The sequence below is a fragment of the Labrus mixtus genome, chromosome 19 (genome assembly GCF_963584025.1).
Source record: "Labrus mixtus chromosome 19, fLabMix1.1, whole genome shotgun sequence".
Lineage (NCBI taxonomy): Eukaryota > Metazoa > Chordata > Actinopteri > Labriformes > Labridae > Labrus > Labrus mixtus.
This window is the reverse complement of record NC_083630.1, coordinates 12,469,905-12,493,893: the sequence shown is the minus strand read 5'-3', so window position 1 is coordinate 12,493,893 and position 23,989 is coordinate 12,469,905. Positions and strand designations below refer to the sequence as shown.

The 23,989-nt window shown below is 41.3% G+C and overlaps 3 protein-coding genes across 5 annotated transcripts in view; 2 read left to right on the top strand and 1 right to left on the bottom strand.

Moving 5' to 3' along the window:
• Positions 1-831: 831 nt before the first annotated feature.
• Positions 832-9,243, top strand: pdk3a (pyruvate dehydrogenase kinase, isozyme 3a). Of its 2 annotated transcripts, XR_009676611.1 has the most exons (12): positions 832-1,200; positions 2,759-2,900; positions 3,007-3,078; positions 3,631-3,815; positions 3,908-3,997; positions 4,341-4,418; positions 4,632-4,708; positions 4,845-4,946; positions 5,055-5,162; positions 5,284-5,397; positions 6,564-6,811; positions 8,670-9,243. XR_009676611.1 is itself a non-coding variant. In XM_061064092.1 (11 exons), exons 1-11 carry the CDS (start codon positions 1,098-1,100, stop codon positions 6,711-6,713), a joined length of 1,221 nt encoding a protein of 406 aa, XP_060920075.1. In that variant the 5' UTR covers positions 832-1,097; the 3' UTR covers positions 6,714-9,243. The 2 variants fall into 2 exon arrangements, 1 of the variants encoding a protein (XP_060920075.1); XM_061064092.1 differs by having other exon boundaries at positions 6,564-9,243.
• Positions 9,244-11,187: 1,944 nt separating this feature from the next.
• pcyt1ba (phosphate cytidylyltransferase 1B, choline a) lies at positions 11,188-19,896 on the bottom strand. Of its 2 annotated transcripts, none has more exons than XM_061064665.1 (8): positions 19,630-19,896; positions 15,260-15,359; positions 13,756-13,872; positions 13,457-13,608; positions 12,407-12,485; positions 12,173-12,315; positions 11,737-11,925; positions 11,188-11,581 (listed from the first exon to the last, which is right to left on the bottom strand). In XM_061064665.1, exons 1-8 carry the CDS (start codon positions 19,705-19,707, stop codon positions 11,357-11,359), a joined length of 1,083 nt encoding a protein of 360 aa, XP_060920648.1. In that variant the 5' UTR covers positions 19,708-19,896; the 3' UTR covers positions 11,188-11,356. The 2 variants fall into 2 exon arrangements, with proteins under 2 accessions (XP_060920648.1, XP_060920649.1); XM_061064666.1 differs by lacking the exon at positions 19,630-19,896 and adding an exon at positions 18,138-18,270.
• A 983-nt stretch (positions 19,897-20,879) lies between these two features.
• The window catches only part of pola1 (polymerase (DNA directed), alpha 1), a 61,900-nt gene continuing 58,790 nt past the window's right edge, over positions 20,880-23,989 (top strand). The window contains exons 1-8 of the mRNA XM_061064288.1: positions 20,880-21,040; positions 21,494-21,621; positions 22,105-22,201; positions 22,290-22,367; positions 23,084-23,199; positions 23,358-23,420; positions 23,516-23,614; positions 23,752-23,902. Of these exons, the coding sequence (XP_060920271.1) occupies positions 20,992-21,040; positions 21,494-21,621; positions 22,105-22,201; positions 22,290-22,367; positions 23,084-23,199; positions 23,358-23,420; positions 23,516-23,614; positions 23,752-23,902 (781 nt within the window). The 5' untranslated portion in view covers positions 20,880-20,991. The remainder of the gene's footprint in view (positions 21,041-21,493; positions 21,622-22,104; positions 22,202-22,289; positions 22,368-23,083; positions 23,200-23,357; positions 23,421-23,515; positions 23,615-23,751; positions 23,903-23,989) is intronic.

Below are 23,989 nucleotides of genomic sequence, written 5' to 3'. Positions count from 1 at the left end.
ACTGCCGGAAGATTGGAAGCTAAAACTTCAAAATAAAATGTTAGAAATGGAAAAATGTCAGTAAAAAGAAAGTACCGATGGACACCAGTCATATTATAAAAGCACCCTCATGCCATTTACAATTGATAGAGCCCCCCAAAATATTCAACAATACACCTTATTTGACTTATCTAGATGGTAGACATGATAAATTATATGATAATCGATCATAAGGAAATCTTATGAGAAAGCCTTAACAAAAGATATATATATATATATAAAATAATGAGGGTTTTTTAAAACAACATATGGACCAACAAGTCAGTAGTATACTTGTACAATTATAAGTGTATAGCCATTTAGGCAGGACTTCATGATATTTACTCATCAACAAAGGGTGGAAGATGAAAGTAAGAGGGATGTTTATATAAGTTAATTTAATAAGTTATTATTAAAGAAATATTTTAATATTTCTTGATCAATAGAATTGAAAATACAAAAAAATAAAAAATGAATATTGTCAAGATTTACACCCACACTTCAATCTTCAAGTTTATTTGTTATTATTTATTTATTTCAATAATGATACCTGCTTTTGTTTTGTTTTTTGTAGTAAGCATCTTTGTTCACTGAAGAAACGTTTTTTATTATTGTCTCAAACGGACAACATGCTACATTTCTATGTAAATTACATTTAAGTAAAATATCAGGATAAAAAAGACAATGAACGATGTAACATTTGAAGACACCCACGATGAGTTAAAAAAATGAAAATATACGACATATGGCAGTTTTATTTTGAAACTCCTATCAGGAAATGTGCGATTTGATCGGACTAGTTTGAGATCGTTGAGCTACTCCGAAACCACCACCAACAATGCAGATACAGGAAGCCCTCTTGGTCACATATTGTTCGCATCCTTTCATCTAAACTTATGGACATTTACTCATGCTTTCGTTTCGCGTCCAGTGCAGGGAAGCGGCCTGGGACACATGTGTCCGCGGATGAGAGAGGAGGACTGTCAACATAACCGGGGGGTGGGGGGGAAGAAATGGTCGTGTTTTCATTGAGCCTCATTCTTACGTTCAGGTCCTGGCATCGCTGTTGAACTTTCAAAATGAGGATCTTCGCGTCTCTGCTGAAAAACACGAACCCCAAAATCGAGTATTACTCCAGATTTTCGCCGTCCCCGCTCTCCATCAAACAGTTTCTGGATTTTGGTAAGAAGCAAAGCAGGCCTGTCATCTTATAGGCTGATATTAATGTCACCCAGGGGCCTTTGCATGACTATATTTCCCTTTATAATAACAATGTTAGGTCTGTCTGAGGCATCTCTGAGTTGTTTTTAATAGTAAAAGTATTCTTCACAATATTTTCTATGATGAGATGTGACGTTTGAATTGTTGTTTACTTGTACTAACCCACAAACTGGGCCACTCATGATCATGGCTCCTGTGCGACAGCTTGTCAATGCATGGGCTGTTTACCATGTGCAATGCATGCTGGTATTTTGATTTCAACTCTGGCTTGTATGCAACGAAGGATGGACAGCCCGGATCATGTTAGGCAGAGTTTTATTCAACACTAACATGTCAATATGTAACAGCTGATTCAGCAGTCAGTAACTAGACTGTGAAACAAATTAGACTCGAAGTGCAAGATGACAGCCAACACTCAAGTCCTCTCCTAATCCATCTGTGATTAAAAACAGGCCGACTCATCTTTGTTATGTAATTCGTTCTCACAGCTGTGGATTGGATGCTTATGGCCCAGTGAGTGTGCATTGCAACACTTGTTGGTTTGCATGAAGAAACAAAGGGAGCGTCTTGTCTGCAGTAATTGTTTGTGTTACTGGAGCAGTGCAGGGCAGACCATATTCAGAGGGGAACAAGTGAGACATCATGGTGGGGTTGTTGCAGTGTGTGTGGCCTTCCAAGGCTGACTCAGTATTCATCGGTTTCACTACCCAGTTTTATAGCTAATGCTCCCTCTCTTTTTTTTTTTTTTGTTCACTTTGCTGAATCAGGGAGGGAAGCCGCACCTCTGATAAGAGAGGATGGGACGTTTCCTTTCATTTTGCTGAAAATGTTCCTTTGCAGCGTTTGAGTAGATAAGATATCACCTTTGGTCCCTATTTAGTAGCTGCCTGGAACTGTAGAAGTATCCCCCCCAAATGATTCACTCTGTGTTTAATGTGCTCCTTATTGAGTCCTCAGATGCACACATTATTACACCACGGTGATTCAGCTTTTCCTGTTTGGATGTGAAACAAATATCCAACAAACTTTTCCATGACTCCCTCGTCTCCACTGGCTGTAATATGTAATTTGTGTTTTCCTTTTGTAAGCTAATGTTAGCAGATAGTTAATAAAGTCCAGGCCAAGCCAGTTAGCTATGTTTGAGGTATCATATTAAAGGTTGAAACTGATTACAGCTCCCAACTTCAGACTTAAATTTGAGCCCTTGCTGGTATGTTTACCTCTCTTTTAGTCACGTTGGTACATCATTTCAAAGGTTAAATCGTTTGGTGTGTGGCACACAGTTATCCAGTTTACAGAAATGTTAACAGTTTGGTAGTGGTTGTCATTTCCAATATGGTCTAAATTAAAAGAGTTTAGACGTGATAATAACAAGGGTAGTATTGATAATATGACTTTTAGCAGCAAGGCAAGAGAAAACGCCTTCTAAAAAAAAAGGATATCTGTACCAACACCTCCACATAACTAATGTCAGCGTTGTCGCAAATTTAACAGATACCACTTTCTTTTCTTCTTCCAGGGCGGGACAATGCCTGCGAGAAAACATCCTACATGTTCCTGCGTAAGGAGCTGCCGGTGCGGCTGGCCAACACTATGCGAGAGGTGAACCTGCTGCCTGACAACCTGCTCAGCCAGCCCTCGATCAGACTGGTGCAGAAATGGTGAGGCACTTTCTCTTCATCACTGCTGAGCGATAAGCGTTACCGCCGACGTATTGTTTGGTAGCATGAGTAAACGTTGTCTTTTGACCTTTGTCTGCTCTATTAGGTACATGCAGAGCTTTGTGGAGCTGCTGGATTATGAGAACAGAAAGCCAGAGGACCCTCACGCTCTGAATGAGTAAGAGTATATTGACTTGATTAAAGAGTCATAAAAGTAGTGCAATAAATTACAGGAAGTATGGCTTTGTCAGGCACCCAGCTGTTGTAAACTGTCTTTATAGCCCCCTCTTCTAACACAGTTAATCCCCTTAGCACACACAGGTCTCTGCTGACTGTACTGGTAACCCTGCGTATTTATACTACAACAATGCCCGTGTGATAAACAGCCACACACCATGAAGTATAAACACAGACAGGAGTCTGGATAGTGCAGCGTGTTTACACCGAGCAGTTCCAAGAACAATTTGGTTCACTGGAAATCAGAAAAGCACTCGCGTGAAGATTGAATCTCCAAAACGACAAACAAATTATAGACGCGAGAAGCAGACTGGATCCAAGAAAACAGGATCCCTATTTTAAAATTGCTTTCATCCTTTTCAAGTTTAAGAAGAGTTTTTTGCAAAAGATATACCAAGTATAGTATAGTATGATCTCAAAATGACGTTGAAATGACAGTCGTAAGTGGATTTATTTTCTTCCTCATTACAATTTTAAAATGTTTTTTTTTTAGTTTCCTGGAGCTCTTGATTGAGATCCGTAACCGTCACAACGACGTGGTGCCCACCGTGGCTCAGGGAGTCATCGAGTACAAGGAGAAATTTGGCTTCGACCCTTTCATCAGCAGCAACATCCAGTATTTCCTCGACCGCTTCTACACCAACCGCATCTCTTTCCGTATGCTCATCAACCAGCACAGTGAGTATCAGAAAGAAACCTGTTTGGATCACAAGCATGCCGCCTGTACCTTTCACTTCTGCTAACTTTCATTTCTGTGTCTTTCTGAGCAGCTCTGCTGTTCGGTAACGACACCAACCCTGCGCTTCCAAAACATATTGGCAGTATTGATCCAACCTGCGGTGTGGCTGAAGTTGTCAGTGGTGAGTTAAAGAATCTCATGCTTGATAATAATCCAGGATTAACCCCCCCCCCCCCCCTCCCATATTTGCTTCCTTTTTTTTTTTCAAGGATAACATTGCAGCAACTCTGACCAGAAATCAAATAAATCAGAGTTCACATGTGCTGCATGGCGTGTTTACATAGTGATAGTTTTCTTTTCTGCAGAATTCTGCAGCGTGGATCCAAAGCTGCACTCTCAGTGACCCCAGTGAGAAAACAGATGCTACATTAGTGACCCGTTAGTCCCAGGAATCCAAACACACGAACAATCGACATATTCGGCCTGTCTTTTTTCCTGACTCGTGTTGTGTTTGCTCCTCTCAGATGCCTATGACACAGCCAAGATGTTGTGTGAGAAGTACTACTTGGCAGCTCCAGAGCTGAAGATTGAAGAGTTTAACAGTAAGCTGTTTTTTTTTTTTCTTTCTTTTTTTTCTTGTTTGTGCCACATCCACTCATTTGATCCTTTATCCTGGTCATTTGTGTCCTTTCACAGCTTGTAGATGCAGCTCAGAGTCCAAATGTAGCCAAATTACAATACTGAACATCTAATTAACCTAAAAAAAAAAGAACCAGCTTGTAGTCCTTTTCTCCTCCTCCCTTTCAATCTTCCAGTGAAGGCCCCAAATAAGCCCATCCAGGTGGTGTATGTGCCCTCTCATCTGTTCCACATGCTGTTTGAGCTCTTCAAGGTAAGCAAGGGGCCAGAATCAGTGCATGCAGTCCAACCAGTCCAGCCCTCTGTAGTTGTAATTAACCCGTAATGTCACTATAATTCTGTAAGGACTTGTGCTGAGCTGAGTTAATTAAGTGTGTGGGTGTTTGTAGAACTCAATGAGAGCCACGGTGGAGCTTCATGAAAACAGTGAAGAGGGATTACCACCAGTGAAGGCCAAAGTCACACTGGGTAAAGAGGATCTCTCTGTTAAGGTAAATAAGACACGGGTACAAACGCAAACAAAAATTAAAACGCTTATTCAAGGAAATAGTGTTTTTTTTTTGTTTCTTCTCAATTTTTGTGCGTCTGTTTGTTCTCAGATCAGCGACAGAGGAGGAGGAGTTCCTCTGAGGAAGATAGACCGTCTGTTTAACTACATGTACTCCACTGCCCCGACGCCAAGCCTGGAGCCAGGAGCTGTCCCGCTGGTGAACTACACCTATACATAACAAAATCAAATCAGACCGGCCCCTCACGTTATCTATGTATGGTGTGACATCTGGGAAATTCATTTTCTGCCACCCTCCTTTTCCCCCTCCACCCACCCAGGCTGGCTTTGGCTACGGTTTGCCCATTTCTAGGCTCTATGCCCGCTACTTCCAGGGGGATCTGAAACTCTACTCCATGGAGGGCGTGGGCACTGATGCTGTCATCTATCTGAAGGTAAAGTGAGCTGGTCGAATGTGGAACAACTTGTAAAGGTTGTTTTGGCTCTCAAAGACTCTTGAGTGTCAGAGTTTACAAGAAGAGCATGACAACTGGGTAAATATAGCTAATCAGTTTTATTTTGCCAGACTTTGATGGGACGTTTGAGATTACCGTCACTTGTCTGCGAGAGCTAGAAGACAGAAATCCTACATTAGCATAAAGACGGGAAGCAACCAGCAACGCTTTGTCCAGCGTTATAATAAAGTCTGCAACCTTACTTTTAATTCATCACTTCTGTTTATTTCTCACTTAGCAGTACTTATCATTACGTTGAACTTGTCAAATAACCTCCCTCCAATATAGTACATTATATTCTTCACTTTGTAAAAGAAAGCGATTCAGGATCAGAGGATTCAGAGATTAGCTTTGTTTAGAATGGCTACCTGGAGATATCTAATAATGAAAAGGGCAAAACTCTGTGCTCTTCTTAGTGAAAGATACGCCTGTTTAGTCGTAAGTTACTCCCTAATAGAATGACTGTAACGTTTTAAACATGAGTGGAGTAACAATATGATAACAACCACAGAAAGGTCTCTGGAAAACTGAAAAAAAAACAAAAAAAAACAGCTTGCCATGCCAGCAGCTTAGTTAGCGCTGTGCATTTGTCAATAGAAAAACCTAGTGTTTTTTTGGATGAATCATGAGATATTTAATAAAACTTAGTTAACTGTTAGGATGTCTGGTATGCAGATTCTGTTACCTTTGAATAGTTGTCAGATAAGGTAGTTGTTTCCGACCATATCTTTGTGCTCGCTGTGCTAACTGGCTGCTCATGATGACTTCACGTTTCACTGACGGACATTAAAATGGCAACAATCTTCCTGACTAGCCCTTAAGTGAACTCAAATAAACCGTCATGCCGAACCATGCCTGTAAAGTATGAAGCTAGCTCCAGGGAAAGTTAGCTGGCATAACACTTTCCAAAAAGTAAAGACAAAAAAAAAACGTATCCACTAGAAACTCAGTTGTTTACAACTAAACATGTTCTGTCACATTTGCTACATCTACACAGATTTAGAACTGTCAGTGTCCACTAGGTCTACCTTTTTTTTTTTTTTTCCAAGTCTATATGCTACGCTAAGCTAATTGTCTCTTAACCTTGTGTTTTAATGTGTTTCAAGGCCCTGTCCAGTGAGTCCTTCGAGCGCCTGCCTGTCTTCAACAAGTCAGCGTGGCGGCATTACAAGACCAGCCCGGAGGCCGATGACTGGAGCAACCCCAGCAAAGAGCCCCGTGATGCCAGCAAGTCCACATACAAAGCCAACAGATAACTCTGCCTGGCCCCGCTAGCCCGGCCCCTCGGCTGGGAGCCCGAAAAAAAAAGCTCGCTCTCTGGCCCAGAGCATGTCGGATGAAATGTTGCCCTTGGGTAAATGCTTTGTTTAGGATCAGACTTGATTTTACATTCCAGTGGTTAACGGTTTGGGAAAAGATGCACGACCTTGACTTACATCTGTACCCAATGGCAATAACAATTCATCAGCGTAGCTTTTATTGTGGCGGCGTGACCGCTGGCTTTTCCAGGACGGACTTCAAAATGAACGTCCTGGAAATGATGGGTCCTCGCTGTCGTTTAATCACATGATCTGTGAGTCTGTGCTGAGGCCGACTTTCATTTTCTCTGCTTGCACAACCGAGCTCTCTTTCCTTCACCACCATTACCCCTCCCTCTGTCTCATGCACTGTTTGGCCTGGCTTGTCGTTGCTGACGAGGCCGCCGCTCCCTGTGGCTGAATAAGCCGTGCACTGCTGATTGAAAGTCTTTTCAGCAGCAGTGGCGGCTTGTATTCTGTGTCCCTCTCTCAGACACAAGATGAGTCAGAGTGGGGTGAGTTTCAGAGCAAATTGGGCTGAGAGGGAGGGTTTCATTTCCTTCCTTTGGGAGACACTTTTAACTGAACACACAATTAGGCCAGTGTGCCATTGGCATAGTAAAGACTTGTTTTGGTTAGACTCTGTTCAAGCTCGGGAAAATGTAACGCAACATTTCCACTTTGTGACAGAACATTTGAGCTCTTTTGGAATAATTATAGGAATTACAGTACACGCTTTTCTTTTTTTAAATCTAGAAGACATGACATTTATTTGATGTCAAAGAGAGAAAGCCTTACTTCTGGGAATTAACATCCTATTTCATGTTTTTAAAAAGATGCCTTGAAGGCTCTACAGGAACTTATAGTTCATTTATTATTGAAAAAATGTTAGAAATACAGAGTATTCTGTTATGTTGTACGGCTTCACATATTGAAGTTAACTAAACGCCGTGATCTACAGTACAGAGAGCAGACCAGCTCTCCTCATCAGACCTGCTCTGTACCCTGATTGAACGCCTGCTAAAGGACCAAAGGAGCGTCTGTAGGATGCTTACAAAACTCCACCATGCCAGTCAAGTAGCTTCAACCACACCAGCATGATGAAATGTACGAGAGGGGAATGGACGTGATGCATCTAAAGAGGACTGAATAATACGGACCCTGCCATACTAGAAACGAGACATGCTAACAGCTACCAGCGCTAACAATGCTTCATCAGCAGCTTTGTCAGCCTTGTTATATTCTTACTAATCCCTACAGTCCTCTGAGTGACGACGCGTGTCTGCTTTAAATGTGCTTTTTGTGTTTGTAACCATAAGAGAGCAAAAATATCGGATATCTAATTTATTTATCTAGGAACAAAAACTGTTAAAGAACTATTTTTTCAGGCGTTTGCACTGTTATCGCTCTCTCCTTTTATCAGTGATGTTGGACTAAGACTGTTTTTTATTTATCTCGTGATTTTTTTCTCTGCTTGTATTCAAAAAAAAAAAATGTGTAGACAGTCCACTTCTTTATTTAATTTAAAGGAACTCGAGCAACATTTGGGAAAAGCCGGCAGAGTAAAATGTGATTAAAGGAGCCAGTAATGTTTTGGTACTGAGATAGCCTGTCCAACCATCTGTTTTTGTTTTTATCACATTAGTCATATACAGGAACATGTTTAATGCACTTTAGTTAGCCTACCTGTGCAATTCTCCTTTCAATAATTCTAACAATAATCATCTTTCCTAAATTTCTTTCAATCCTCTGTCAAGATGTTGTTTTTTTTTTAAAATTAAAATCAGGAGAGTTCCCAGGTCACCACTTCTTCAAAATAAACTAACATGGCTAAAACATGGTACCATTTCTTAAGACTAGATGATGGGGGAATTTCTACACTCTGAAGTGACTTCCTTTTCTCGTCTCCTTCAGCTCAAGTCTGATGTGAAAAGAGTGGAGTGTAGCAGAGGAAACCAGAAAAGCAAGCGTCCTCGTCTTTTTCAGCCTCACTGTAAAGTTTCATCACTGCCGATGCCTTTGTAAACTGCCAGTCTCTGGTACTCAGTGACGAAGCTGCTGTAAAAGAAGTGCTGTGTTGTACGATAGACACAACAGGCCGTCACATTTAGAACCCCCCCCTCCCCCCCCCCCCCCCTTTGTTAAAGTTTTAACTCAAACCAAACTGTGTGAATCAGAGGCCTGATCTCCAGTGGTTGTCAACCTTTACTGTAAAAGACTATTTCTGTACCTAGAGTACAGTATTTTAGAAAATATTGTGTACATAACGATGACAAGATATTTGTTGTATATGCAGCCAGTGTGGAGTGTTAACTCTTTGTCCCATCCTGCTGTACCTCCAGCTTAAACAAATGTATCTGTGTGCATGAAAGAAGGAGTGAATGAAGACATGCAACATACCAAATTAAGGACAGTCGAATGTTGTGTGTCAGCATGAGATCAAATCCCATTGTCAAACCCTGACAATAAAGACATAGCTGTTGAGTGCAATCATTCTGTTTTCACTTTCATATTTTTTCTTTATTAACATAATAAGCAGTTTTGGACGTTAAAACGAACAAAAAAAAGAACCCGACATATGTTCCCAAAGTTTGTACACATAGTGCAGATTAACAGGACATTAAGGTCTCTACATTGCATTGGGATGTTTATTGTATTGTTTGGGTGGAAGAGAGGCCTGCTGCAGCCTGAGAAGAGTTATTACGACATACATTTCCAAGCGTTTCCATGGAGATGTCCCAGCTTCTGAGGACCTGACAGTTCACCTGTAGGGCTTCAGTTATTATATGATTCAATATTTCAAGTATCGTCAGAGTCCTAGAGGAAGGCTTGATCTCCTAGTGTGTCGGGTCTGATTAACAGCTGACATCAAGTTCCAGAGAGCGTGAATGTCTGCCAAACATGGATAAACATGGAAAAAAAAAAAGGTTCAAAGTACATGGCTTTGTTTCTACTATGTGTTTACAGTGAGATGTGACGTTGGTGTGGCTTACTGAATGGTGAAGAATTTGTGAGTTTCTACAGAATTTAAGCAGAAATTAGGGTGGTCTGAAAAGCCCTTTCCATCGTGCAATTCCGCAACAGCACCGTATCGAAGCTCCGCTGTCATTCCGCATTCCGCAACGGCGTAATATCGGTGTCCCAGTCTGTGAATTCACATTGTGTTACGCCGTTGCGGAAGCGCAAGAGAGCACGGCACAGCGAGAGCTCCACATACACGCGCACACACACACACACACACACACACACACACACACACACACACACACAGTCAAGCATGCACAAACACGCACAACGCTGTTCTCAACTGCTGGCTCTGCTGATACCGTCTCCCCGCTGTAACGCCTCTGTTACTACCTCCGAGGAAGGTACAGAGGAGGGGATCACTTCGTCTGTCCATTACGCCTCTGCGACATTCATACTGAAGGCGAAGCATCACAGGGGCGTAGCCTAAATATCGCACCTTGAAACGGCAGTCTGAATAGGGCTAAAGACTCAGATTACATTCAAGAAGCTACAAATCACAATCAAGTTTTTTGGACTATCTAACAGGTACTATAATGATTAAATGCAGCCACAGTCTCAAATCGTAGGAGTCTTACTCCCTCTGCTGTTTCCCAAGGCATTTCTTTTTTATGATTTGAGTTTGAGAATATGAGTTTCTTTAGGATTAGTTTAAATCTGTTTAGTAATTATTTCTCTTAACTGTAGCATTGGTATCAGTAGATCAAAGATTGGGGGGTTACTTAAAGTCCTTGCCAATCAATTATTCAGGCTAAGATGGTGCAAACCAGATTGTGTATTCAAGTGCCAGGAGGTTGTTCAACAACTGCTGACTAGTGTGTGTGTGTGTGTGTGTGTGTGTGTGTGTGTGTGTGTGTGTGTGTGTGTGTGTGTGGGGGGGGTGTCTTTTCTTCAATCCTAGCTCTCAGCTCAACAAGCACAAACGAACACAGTGATGAATTAGACCAGTTCCTGCTCATTCACATGACCTGTAGAACTGACCCTTGCACTATTGTTTTTGTCTAACTTTGTGCCATGTTACATATAGTGGTCACAGTAATTACAAGAAATCTTGGCAAATAAAGTCAAAATCCTAGTAAACAGGAGGGAAAAAAAAACAAAGAGGTGACATTATGAGCGGGCTGTAGGACAGTTTCTGTCAGCTGTCAAGAAAATCCTCCCAAAATATGCTGCAAAGCATTCTGGGTTGTCTAATGATATGTGACACTGTGTGCACAAATCCTCTTCTTATTCCTTTGTCCTTCAGTCTCCTTGGTTGCCCAGACAACAGAAACAGTGATGGCTTCATAGCTCAGCAGCAAAGAACTTCATTTCCCATGATCACCCCCTGTCTTGCATTTAGAAACTTCCTTAAGGAGAACAGTTTCAGTTTCCAGCCAGTGTTTGTTGGAGTATAAGTGTTTGCGAGTGTGTGTATGTGTGTGTGTGTGTATGTGTGTGTGTGTGTGTGTGTGTGTGTGTGTGTGTGTGTGTATGTGTGTGTGTATGTGTGTGTGTGTGTGTGTGTGTGTGCGCGCGCAGTTCTCAGGCAGTGAGTGAGGTGTGACGTGTGTGTACATGTGTGTGTCTGAGTCCGTCTACTTCTCGTCTTCATCACCTTCACTCATGCTGCTCATAGAGGCAGATGCTCCTTTGGGGGAGGTGGGTGGCGAGGGCCGTGCGTTGTGCCAGCGGGCAGGGGGTGACGGGGGTGAGGGGGAGCGGAGCGGTGACAGTTCGCGGGGGGGACTGTTACAGGGTGACTCTCGAGGAGACAGAGCATAGGAGAGCATCCGTCCACTGCGCTCCTGAAACACCTGTTTCTGTATCGGAGAGAGAGAGGCAACATTTGTACAAGCGGTCCAGGTACATTAAAGAGACGTCTAAGATGTAAACAAAAGATGATGAATACGCCAATAAAATGGGGTTTTGTTGTTTAAACACTTAACAATAGCAAAAATGTGTAAGAGTTAATTACCCAAGTCCCATCAGGTCCAAACAGTTCCAAGAAGTTGCCGATAAACTCTCTGGATTTCTCCTCCCACTTCTGAATGAGGTCAGCGCTCTTCTCCTCCACACGGTAAACAAAATGTTTACTCTTCTCCTCGACCGTGCGAACCTTCTCCTTCATCCGATCCACCTGGTTCTGCAACCTGTACTTCTTCTCCTGAGGGGAGTAGATGTTGAGGGAAAGAAATGATCGAATGTGACAGATAAAGATAAGATAGAACTTTGTTAATCCTGAAGGAAAGTATTTTGCCGGGTTGCTCCAAGATGACAGTACAACACAAAAGAGCATCAAAGATAGGTAAAAAAAAGACTATAAAACATAAAACCCAAATACTACATGATAATGATATATCAAACATCAAAGAACCAGAATGTATGTCATTAATCATTGACTCTTCTCTTACGTTTATGTAGCTAACATTCAGCTCCTTAGCCGTGTAGCCGCGTTGGAGGTTGCGTCGAGCGTAGACATCATAGTCTCTGACAATTCTAGTAATTAAGTCAGAAGTTGAGATTCCCTCCGTCCGTTGTGTGGGTACAAACATTCCTGTGTAAAAATCACACAATTAGAAACTGCCCATGGTAGGTTTCAAGGGAATATACAAATGTTCTCCTCCTGTCTAGTATCACACACTTACCTGCCTCCTTGATATGTTTATAAACGTCCTCACTTCCTGCTGAGGAGTATGGGATATCGTCATGAGCCACAAAATCGATCTGATAAACAATCAAAAGTCACGCACCGTTTAGCAGAAAAATTCACACTGGCACACAGACATGAGGTTATAAACACACTCACACACACATTTTCAATAGTACACAAGTTTCTAAATTTCTCAAAAGAGGCCTCATTACTTACATTTTAAATATGACTACATTAACTTTATGATGTTGTTACAATAAAAAAAAATCTGATTAGAGGTAAAACATACGAACAAACGGTATTTTAAAGCTTGTAACACAATTTTCATACATAAAACAAAGCCAGATATTGTCTTTTTTTCCAAATATAATACATCTAATTCTGCAATGTTCTTGTATATTTTGCACAACACAACAATGTGTTGAAGTTCATTAAATCAGCTTTGTTTATTTATTACTTTTGGGAGAAATTCTGATTTATTTCAACTTCGTCAGTCCTGACATATGCATTCTTTCAGTTTTAAAGTGGCTGAGACAGGGGCGCTGGTGGCGCAGTGGTTAGTGCGCGCGCCCCATGTATGGAGGTTATAGTCCTCCAAGCGGGCGGCCCAGGCTTGAATCCAGCCTGTGGCTCCCTTCCCGCATGTCATTCCCCACTCTCTCTCTCCCTGATTTCCGGCTCTATCCTCTGTCTTATCGCTCAATTAAAGGCACAAAAAAGCCCAAAAATAAATCTTTAAAGTGGCTGAGACATATTTATAGCATTTTGGGTTTTATGGAATTGTTTTAAATAATTGGTCAGTCAGATTTGATTCCTATTAACTCCCCACATTACAAAAAGGATGCCTAATCGTCTAAGTATTTGTAAAACCCATCCAAAGTGGCTTCTGACTGAGTTAAAGTGACAGTCCTCATTCTTGATTAGTTTCTCTCCACTCAGTAAGGTAGTTATTTTGACCTTTGGGTCCTTGTGATGACAGCCCCTGGATACTTCATGCCCAGTTTTACACAGATGACAAAAACAACAGCACACTTAACACACACACCTTGTGTTTCTCCAGGAACTCGGGTGTGAGAGTCCAGGGTGCATCTCTCAGAATCTCGTCAACGTAGCGGCAGTGTCTCAGCGCTTCATAACGTTCAGTCTCCGTCATGACTGTGAAACCCTTGTACTTATGGGTCAGCTCATCACTGCACACTGTGTCAAACACATTGGAGGGAAACCCCACAAAACACACAAAGGCAGATCAATTATTATCAAACCCAGCTGTCATGCTTTTTTTGTGCAGTGGTATTTGAATTTGTATAAAGCATGTGTTAGTGTTTTCTCATAGATCTGTCCTACCTCCTACTATGAGGTAGGTGTTGGGGAAAAGGTTCTTTGCTTGCATGAGAGCACGAGCATGACCAGAGTGGAACAGGTCAAAGATGCCATCTGCATAGACTCTGACAGGTCGGTCCACTGAAAAGCACAAAAATACAACAATACAAGTATTAAAAACTGACTGCAGATGTATACAATCATAGTTGGAGGAAATGCCTGAACAGAAAGGTCTGGTAAATTCACATCTCCATCTATGTCATCACCCACTTTTTTTGTGGGAGTTAGGAGAATTAAGAGTAGTCAGAAGTCTAAACCATAATATTTAGCAACAAATGTCAAACATATACAACATATATAGTAACTTATACACACATTCCCAAAAAGGTCGTGCTAATGTTTGGGCTTAGCCTTATAGGCCTACAGCAAATAAATTCATGGAAACTGGGAGCTGGCCATCAAGATAAAAGCACTAGTAGACCTAGTTGTATTAAACAGTTCTCCCGATACAACTTGAAGAAGTATAGGCCAAACACAGCAGTGGTAGCACTTGAAGAAGCAGCAGCGTTAGCATCAGTTGCAATGCTAAATAGGCCAGATACTTTGGGGAAGGCTGCAGCATTGGTAGCAATAGTAATACAAAATAATTTGACTGCTACTGCAGCTGCTTTATGCACCATCTGAACTTCCTCTTCTATTATTATAATTAGAAAAAGTAACATGAGCAGTAGTGGCAGTAGCATTAGCATCATTTGTAAATGTGTAATGTATAGCCTAGTTGTAAATGTAATTGTAGTGATATTAATAGGCCTTTAGTAGAAGTGGAAAGAATAGATGCAGTAGTAAGTATTAATGTAATGGTAGAAGCAGTAGCAGCTGCACTGAAAGCAGCAGTAGTAGCAGTAGCATTAGCATCAGTAGTAGCCTATAGGCTATGAGTAAGTTGTAGTAGTAGTAGTTGTAATTACAGTAAAATAGTGGGAGTAGAAACAGTAACCTTATAGCCTCGATGGAAAAGGAGCATAGAAATGTTTATTTTTGTACTTTATAGGAGTAGAAGAAGCAGCTGCATATTAGTATTAGCCTTTAGACCTCGGTGTGGTGATGGTGATACTGAATAGGCCATGAACGGCAATAGTAGTTATTGTAGTAGCAGAGGAAACTTCAGAGGTAGAAATAGCAGTAACAACTATGCAGTACAAATAGTAGCCTAAAGTATGATAGTAGCATTAGGATCAGTTTTAAACTAAAACAGTAGCCTAGTAGAAGTAGTATGGGTAGTTGTGATGACAGTAACACTAATGAATAGTAGACGTATTGTGGTAGAGGAGTTTGCTTTAGGGGTACTAGTAAAAGCAGTATAGTTGGCAGGAATCCATTAGCAGTAGCTATAAGTATAAGAATATAAATTACAGGTGAGTAGCAGAGGCAGAGAAAGGCCGGAATTGGTTATGAAAGGTGGGAAAAGAGAAGAGAGAAAAAAGGAGAAACAAATCAAAGCAGGAAAAAAAGAGCAGGTCTGCTGCACCTGGGGTGCCTCTGCGGGCCTGGGTGATGGTGAGCTTCTCATGAGGGGCGCGACATTCACAGCTGGTCTCCCTGGCAAAGATGGCGGGTTCCGTCAGAGTCTGAGACGGATTGGGAGAGAAAGAGACAGGGTGATAGATCAAATATAGTACAAACACTCATTACAAAGGGAGATTGAACAAAGGAGTCTGATATTCTTTTTTTTTTTTTTTTTAAATCACCATGAGCCCCTTTTAAAGGAAGACATCTCCAAAACAGACGCTCAGAAACCCATCCCCTTCAGTGGCCCTCCCTATCCTCACTCATTTCTGTAACATTAACCTCCATTAGATTATTGACCGCAGCTGACGCCTGCTCCATATTGGGCCGATGGATTGAGAGAGAGAGAGAGAGCTGCACTCAGAATTGTCGATCACTGTGTGTGGGTGAGTGTGAGCAGACTGTCTGTGTGAAGCCTACATGTGTATTAACATTGGCAGAAAACAAGGACAGGGTTATTGATCTGTTGTTGAAGGCCTCTCAGGAACGAGCCACATTTCAAAAGGGAAGAATAAAACGTAAGGTTACGAAAAATAATCCAGCAGGAGTAACTTTAAATAATGACCTGCATATATGAGGCTGATGAAAAGAACAACAAGACTGAGACACATGAAAACAAACAGATGGGGAAGAAAGGATGAGGATGATAGTCATCACTGTAGTATGTGTGTAAAAGGCACATCAAGGTTAAAGTGATGCAGTGTGAGTCTGCCTGGAAATTTGTCTTTGTATGCCATCTGTTGACTGCAGGGAATATTCACTGATTCTCATTCACACCAATAAAAGAGAAACAGAGTCTGCACAGCGCGGTAAAGTGTGGGAGTGTGAGGGGAGGATGATAAAATGGAAACAGATTCAGTCTCTGAGGACAAGACTGGAAACTGACGTCAATACATCCTCTATGAACCGCAACCAGAGCCTGGCAAGCTCACAACAAGTCTCATGGACACCAGGTATACAGAACAGACTATTAACAATGGTGTTCTCTAGCTGCACATTTGGACAATGAAAGAGGATAAAGAGGTGAATTTGTTTTGAAAATTAAGCTTTGAATTAGAGCTTAAGGATAATAGCTGTATTTCAAAGTGGATTGAAAATGTCAACAGCCACATTTCTTCCATAAAAGTGTTTCCATCAATCAATGTCTTACACAGACCTCCACGGCTCCAACAATGGCAAAAACATTTTCTGAGATGTAGTTCCATTGTTTAGGAAACGCCTATCATAATAACTATTCAAATATTAATCACCTTTGTGTCTTCATCTATACCTGAGCGATGACACCGCTATGAGCAGGTCACTTCCTCAGGGTCATTAAAAGGTCAGAATATTTTAGCTTTTTATATATTTCCAAGAGCTCTGATGAGCTCTAAACACAGACATATATGGTGCCATGTCCTTGCAGCAGCATGTTTAACACACATTCAAGGTCTGTTTGGTACGCTGGAGACCACAGGGTGGCTTCAGCAGTTTCTATTTCCCCTCAGTGGGATACTTCATTACTCTACTGTAGACACACTGCAAGAGTGCACTGCAGAAAATGCATGCTTTGCGTATTTTGCACTGCAAACAACCGAATATACATTTTTGGTATGAGTACTTTTTTAATGTATTTTTTGAAAATGTATTAATTATATAATTATTGCTGAGATTATAGATGTATTTTGTGTTGTTCGTTTGTTATGTTAGGTACGGTAAGAGCCGTATGTTCCCACCTATGCCCCCACTTTCTGCTCACCTGTGACCTATAAACACTCAACCATACCACCTGACCAATTAACCCAAATCATCAACCGTCACCACCTAGTGTCCAAACCAAGTAAACAAATCGACATATAAACCAAACCCATTGAAATACAACACATGAATACACACACACTAACATTGAGTATAAAGTAGTATAAAGATGTCTATACTGCAAATTAACCAACACAGAGCTCAAGTTGATGAACTGCAATTTGACAACAAAAATCCCTGAAAATCAGATATTTGGACATGTAGAGGTCTAGTGAAATCTATAATGATGTGACTGCCTTTAAAAATTAGCATGCTTTATAGGAAAGCAGGAAATACATTGGCAAGTAACGAGCTACAGCTAAAAGAGCTATAACGAGAAAGAAAGCATTAATTTTTTATGTCTTTTTGTATCTTGTTTCATTTACTTGCTCTCCCTTTTTTTCAAATTTGCTTGTAAATTTTGCTCAGTCATGTTAACAGTTTTCCATGTGGGAGTTATCAGAGTTCCCCGATAGCCATCAAAACTATGAAGCATCATCTCCCATGATTCCCCAAATGTCTTTGTGAGAAGAGCCGGGTGGCTTCCAAACAGTTAGCAAAGAGCAGATGGCAAAGCTTAAACAGACAGACCAGGGGAGCATGCAGGCCTATCAGGATGAGCGGTCAGTAAAGCCATCGCTGGCACAAGTAAAGAACATCTGGCATAAGCAGGATTAAAGGCCAACAGGGACGAATGGTTAGCAGTGAAGCCATGGATGATGTGAAGAGAGAAGATGAAAAGATGGAGCGATTGGAGGAGGCAGACATGAATGCCAGGATGAGGAGCTACACCAAAAACAAAGGCGACAGCATCCAAATCGAGGAGGAGGATTTGCCCTTACTTCCACATTGTCCCTTCAGCAGGACATTCATGCTACATTATCCACAGTGTGATTCCCCCTCCTTCATTCAATCGTGTCCACTCAGCATTCTGAGCAGACACATGCTATAGGGGATCTGTTTCGTAACAGGGAAGGGAGCAGGACCCTTTGTCTTCCTCTCCCTCTCCCTGTCACACACACTCACACCGCAAGACACAATGAAAACACGCTCAGATGCCCTACCGTCCGAGGATGGGGGCAGGTGTGTTCAAGCTCCTCCATGATTCCCAAAGACTCATGGGATGTGTCTGTGGTCCCTCTGTAATGTGACTCAGCATCGGTGAGACGATGCCTCTCTCCTCCCCGTTCTGTCTCTTTCTCCTTCCTCTATTCCCCCGCCCACTCTCAGCTCATACTGTCTGCCTGTCCCTCTCTCCTCCTCCTCCTCCTCCTCCTCTGATCCCTTTGCTGCAGAGAGGAGGACACAGTTAGGATGGCTCACTCTGTATCATTTATACACTGCTAGAAGGAGGAACAATACCCCACAAACAAAGCACAATAAATTCTGTTTGAGAAGTTGCACAACAGAATCAATTTTAAATAGTAAAATATTAAATGTATCATCTTATTTTTATGTATTTATTTTCCTCTACGACTCTTCCCTCCTTAAACATGTAGACTAGTGTTCGCTTTGTGGCAGTCGATATTGTTGTTCAGGTTTGCTTGTCATATTTCTTTTTGCTTTTATTTTTTAGTTATCTACTTTTGTTTTAGTAATATATTTGAAACAAAAATATCAATCAATATATATATATATACAAATCATAATTTGATTGAGTAAATAATTCAGTTAGATCTTAGCTTTATAGTTGTCTGAAGTCACCAGGCTACAGGCAATTAGAATACCTCTGTGGTATTGTCTTTTTGTAGTATATTGTAATGAAGTGATAGTGAAAAGAAAATATTGCGTGGAGTAACACATAAAACAATCAGATTTTACAGAAGAAAAAAAGATAAATGTAATTAATCTGTACGATAATTCCGACAGTTATGTAAGAATGAGTGAGTCATCTCTCTAATAAATGATCTTGGTTCGTTGGACTGATGAGCTCTCGCCATGGCGACGGAAAAGAGGAGAGAACTTCAAGAGGGGACCAATCAGAGACGAGCAACAGCAGTGTGAGCAGTGAGGATTGGTGTACTGAAAACACAATCAGTGAGATGGTAGTGAGAATAACAACGCTGCCATGAAAATAAGGGGTTTATAAATTACAAATAAATAAGCTACTGCAAACGGGTAGACTGTCCTTCAATGGTTAAAAGTCCATCGACGATGATAGGTAAAAATATGTAGCCCCAAAAAAAGACAGGTTTCAACACCACCAGGCACATTATGTAAAGAATTACGTGTTAAAAATGGTAAACCTATAGGTTGTAATTCTAGAGCATGTTCAACATCTGATATGAAACCATCTCTAGCTCTCTTTTTAAGCTCTCATCCATTTTAGAGTAGTTTGGTCTGTCAGCCAACAATGGCACCACCGTACCAAGTTAAGCTTACTTTACCAGGCTGCTTCAGCTGAAGAGTGTTACAGCAACTTTATCTTTCTCGTACAGAAGACAAACTTTGCAGTCATTAAATCAGGCAGTAACACAGCAATAATAGCCCAACTTCGGACCCTCGTTTAAACCCCAACTTTAAAGTTTAAAGCTTTGCCCAAGGATGTTATCTTACCTTCAGAGGTCCTCTTCTGCAACAAAGAGGCGCAACAGTGCAACACGAGTGCGCTCTGATGCGTCGCTGTTTCACCATGGCTTCCAAAACCAGACAAGTAGCCTATTAAAAACGGATAGGTTATTGATCCGTTTACCACTTGCTTTTTTCTGTCGGATTTACAGTTTATCCAAGTTAATAGCATATAGTGTGTCTTTGCTCCAGCACAGCACAGCGGGGGGGAGTGCAGCGGAGCGACGACAGTCCGTCTGTACTCAGGACAGATCTGCTGCTCACTGACGATGATGATGATGACAACAACTGTGGGCATGGTCAATTAAACAGACCTACAGCAGACCACACGGACAGCAGGCTATACTATACATTCAGGACCCCTTTGCCTGTTGTAGTGCTACTGTGTCGGAGAACCTCACTGTTGCAACATATCAATAATTAAAAAAAAAAAAAGAGCCTAACTTAAAAAGTGAACAAATGCTCTATGCTTCACAACAAATTTTTACTTGCCAAAAAAAGTAAGAAAGCCATCAACACACGTTTAGTGGACAGTGTACAGTACGAACAAGCAGGTCACACTGTAAAGGCTACTAATGAAAATGTATTGTGGGTATGAAGAACAAAACACGCTTTGTTTTTCCCCCATTGTTGTCCGCACTGTAGTGTGTCCATGGCCCCAATCTGGGACAGGAACCCATTGTGCCTTTAGAAGGCCAGCCTGGTCGCAATGGACACGAGTTTAACCGGGGTACACCAGCGTAGACACTGACTTTACAAAAGGGAAAGTCCATTGGTATAGTCATGTTAAAATTCCTTATTTGAGGATAAGGAATTATTGTTATGACCTGGAAGAATATCTACACCAAAATAGCTATTTTGTAACTCAAAGTGTAGCTATTTAAAGTAGGACAATATGGATCAGCTCTGTTATGTAACTGTCTGTGCCTCTTTTCTTTCAAGTAGATGGAAAATTATGTTTGTGTGTTTTTCTGTGGATTTTGTGTGTTGTAATGGGCTATGCTCTTTAATAATATATTTTTGCAATAAAATCTTAATTTTCGGAATAAGGTTGGCTTTCAGTGAAAAAACATGCCACTAATTAAAAAAAGAATAAATTAAATACTGTATTATTGTGGACGAGATAAACAAAACGGATCCATTGAGCAACACTGCCACCGTCCGGACAAGAGTTGGAACAACACTGTATTCTTTAATTGGCCGACAGCGCTGAGACGTCACTTCCTGTGTATGACTTTCCCCGGGAAGACTATTTGGCGCGGACTGACCTCTTGTTTTGTTGACCTGTCTCAGTTGCCTTGAGCAGCTGTCACTTGGAAAAATTTAAATTAAAGCAAAAAATTAAAGCGAATGGCTCCAGTTTCAAACCCAGAGAAGGACATGGACGGTCCGGACTGCGGTGAGTTTGTGTTTCTGGCTGCTTTTATCGGGCTTGAACAGGGAAAGCAAAGGAATTAGCTAACACAGAAGCTAGCTGCGACTGTAACCCAACAACAGGGGACATGTTAGGGCCTTGTGTAACAATACGTTTGACATTGTAGAGTAATGTTGTTAAGCCTGAAGCACCGATAACATCCTTGTTTATTGTAATGCAACTTCAATGTTCTGCAATCTGCGTCTGTTTGTTTCCTTTGTGATGTGACTTCGTTTCCACTTCGCCTTAGTGTAAGAAGTAGCCATGAACCATTCATTTAAGATGTAATATATTAACCTAAAGTAAATTCCACAAAGAAGTTTCATCATGTTTAAAGTAACAGTGAAAGAAACACTACTGAACGATTCCCTGCAAGTGCTGCTCAAGTACACTTGTGTCACACCTGCTGATGCTCCTTCTTCATCTTCCTCTCCTCAGATGATGGAGGTGATGCTTGTGGTCTGGCAAAGTCTCGCTCCAGACGGGAGAAGAAGGAGAAGGCGGGGAGGAAGTCTGCACTGGAGCAGCTCAAGAAAGCCAAGATGGGAGAGAAGATCAAATATGAGGCGAGAAGCTTGATTGGGTGCCACACAATTTGGACGTCCTATAATTGTCTGTATCCGTGTCTTTATGTAACTCATTGCTGACAGCTTACTTGGTTCATATCAGAGCGACGGCACATTACTTATTAGGATCCAGTGGCAGAGATCGTCCTGGGACTTGGGCTTTATTTACCACCTTTTTTTTTTTTTAATCTTATCCCAACTTGCTAGAAAAAAAAACAGCCACACACTCAAAGGAGCTACACTGTAATAAAATCAACAACCAAGTAGGAGCTTTATGAGAGTGTCAGGACAATTTTAGACCTTTTAAAACATTTGACTGGATAGATTAGAGATCTGGTGCAAAAAAAAAAAAAAAAAAAAACACCACTAGATTATCATCAAACATTGTACAGCACATTTGATTCAGCCCATTCTCATTTCAACTCAGCTGCTGCTTGAACTTTGTTTTGGTAGCTTATGTTCATCTGATGCTAATGTTTCCAGGTGGAGGAGTTCACTAGTGTGTATGAGGAGGTGGACGAGCAGCAGTACTCAAAGATGGTACGGGAAAGACAGGAGGATGACTGGATTATTGATGATGGTGAGTCTCTGTCTTTTGTAGCTACTGTGGTAATATTTGTGATTGGGAGGACGGGTCTTGTGCGAACACTTCTTTTCCTTTTTTTCAGATGGGACAGGATACTTGGAGGATGGACGTGAAATCTTTGACGACGATTTGCATGATGATGTCGTTGAAAACAAAAAAGGTAAACACTCGAACAATCATTCATTTCACATAAATGTACAGTGTGTGTATTTTTAGTGTTAGTCTAAAGCCTGGCTCGCACTGCAGGAGTTTTACAATTTCGAATCACAAACACAAGGAGAATCTTAACAGATATTCTTCTCCATAATCTCAAGCATCCACACGCTACAAGATATGAAAATCAGGCAGGATTTTTACAAAGATTATCATGCCTGACGAAGGAAAGCACCATCTCACGCGATCTCACCATGGAGCCGGCGGTTAAATTTGCGACTATAAACTCTGTTCAGAGAGGAGAAAAGAAAAAGTTTTGGCTGAAGAAATGTCTGGGGCGACTTGTGTATTCTTCAGCAAGAGCTGAAGAGCTGTACTGTCAAGTCTCTCGCGGATATTGTACTCACACACAGCTTCCACCACACCCGTTTATGACATAATCATTGAGATTTCAAATTCTAAATATCAAACATGGTTGAAATAAATCGGGGCGTACCCTACGGTCTCCGAGCAGATTGGGGACGTTAAGATCAAGTTAGACTCACACTACAAGGTAATCTGGTAAGACAATCGGTTCTGAAGGAGCCTCGAGTCGGTAACACTCTCGCGATTGTCTGGAAGGAGGAATCGAGCCAACTCTGCGCCAGGCTGTAGACAAAATAGTCTGAGCATCTACAAAGAGACATTTTTTTTTGTGTTAAAATGTTTTGTTTGTGTTTGAAGGAAAACCAGGTGCTAAAGGAGCGGACTCAAAGAAAAATGTGAAGAAATCTGCCGTAGCCAAGCCTAACACTATCAAAAGCCTCTTCAATAACTGCAATGTCAAGAGACCTGTTGAGGTATGCTCTTACTGGCATCGTTGGCCTGCTCATGTGTAGCTTCTTCTTCAAGTATGTTTTGATGTGTCCTTTGCAGATCATTGCTTCAAATAAAACGGGCACACTAAACTTTTTCTTGCTCTTGCACGCACTGAAAACATACATTTTGTCTCCTGCAGAAAGACGTGGATCTGTCCAAAGATGACCTATTGGGAGATATCTTACAGGACCTGCACTCTGAGGTTGATACTACAGCATCTAAAAGAAAGCAGCCATATGATGTATATTTATTGATATTTGCCTTTAAAAGAATCGGTTTCTTCCCCTGTCATCCCAGAAACCAAGTCTCCTGACTCCTCCACCAGTTTTTCTGAAGAAAAAGAAATCTCTTGGAACACCTATGAATCCCTTTTCTGTTAAACCCCAGACACCAAAGGTATTACTTAAATCTGTCGTCACTTTTTGTCATAGTCCAAAAAAAAAATCCATCACTCTACCACACCACTGGTTCAATTCTACATTTTTTTTTTTATTCAATCATTTTTAAATTTTCTCCATCACTTGAAAATCCAGGAGTCGTCCTCGGCTGCAGGGTTAAAGGCCAAAGTTATAAAACCGCCGCCTTCTGACCCGACCCCCAGGTCATCCGCCCGCCCCGCTCCATCCAAACCTGCCCCTCCTGTGGAGAGGCAGAGGATAAAAGCGGAGGAGCAAGATGAAGAAGGTAAGAAAAAAAAAACCCAGGATACAAATGTTCCATTTTTATGATGTTTCTATCTTCTAGCAAGTTAACCGTAATGACAACGTGTTT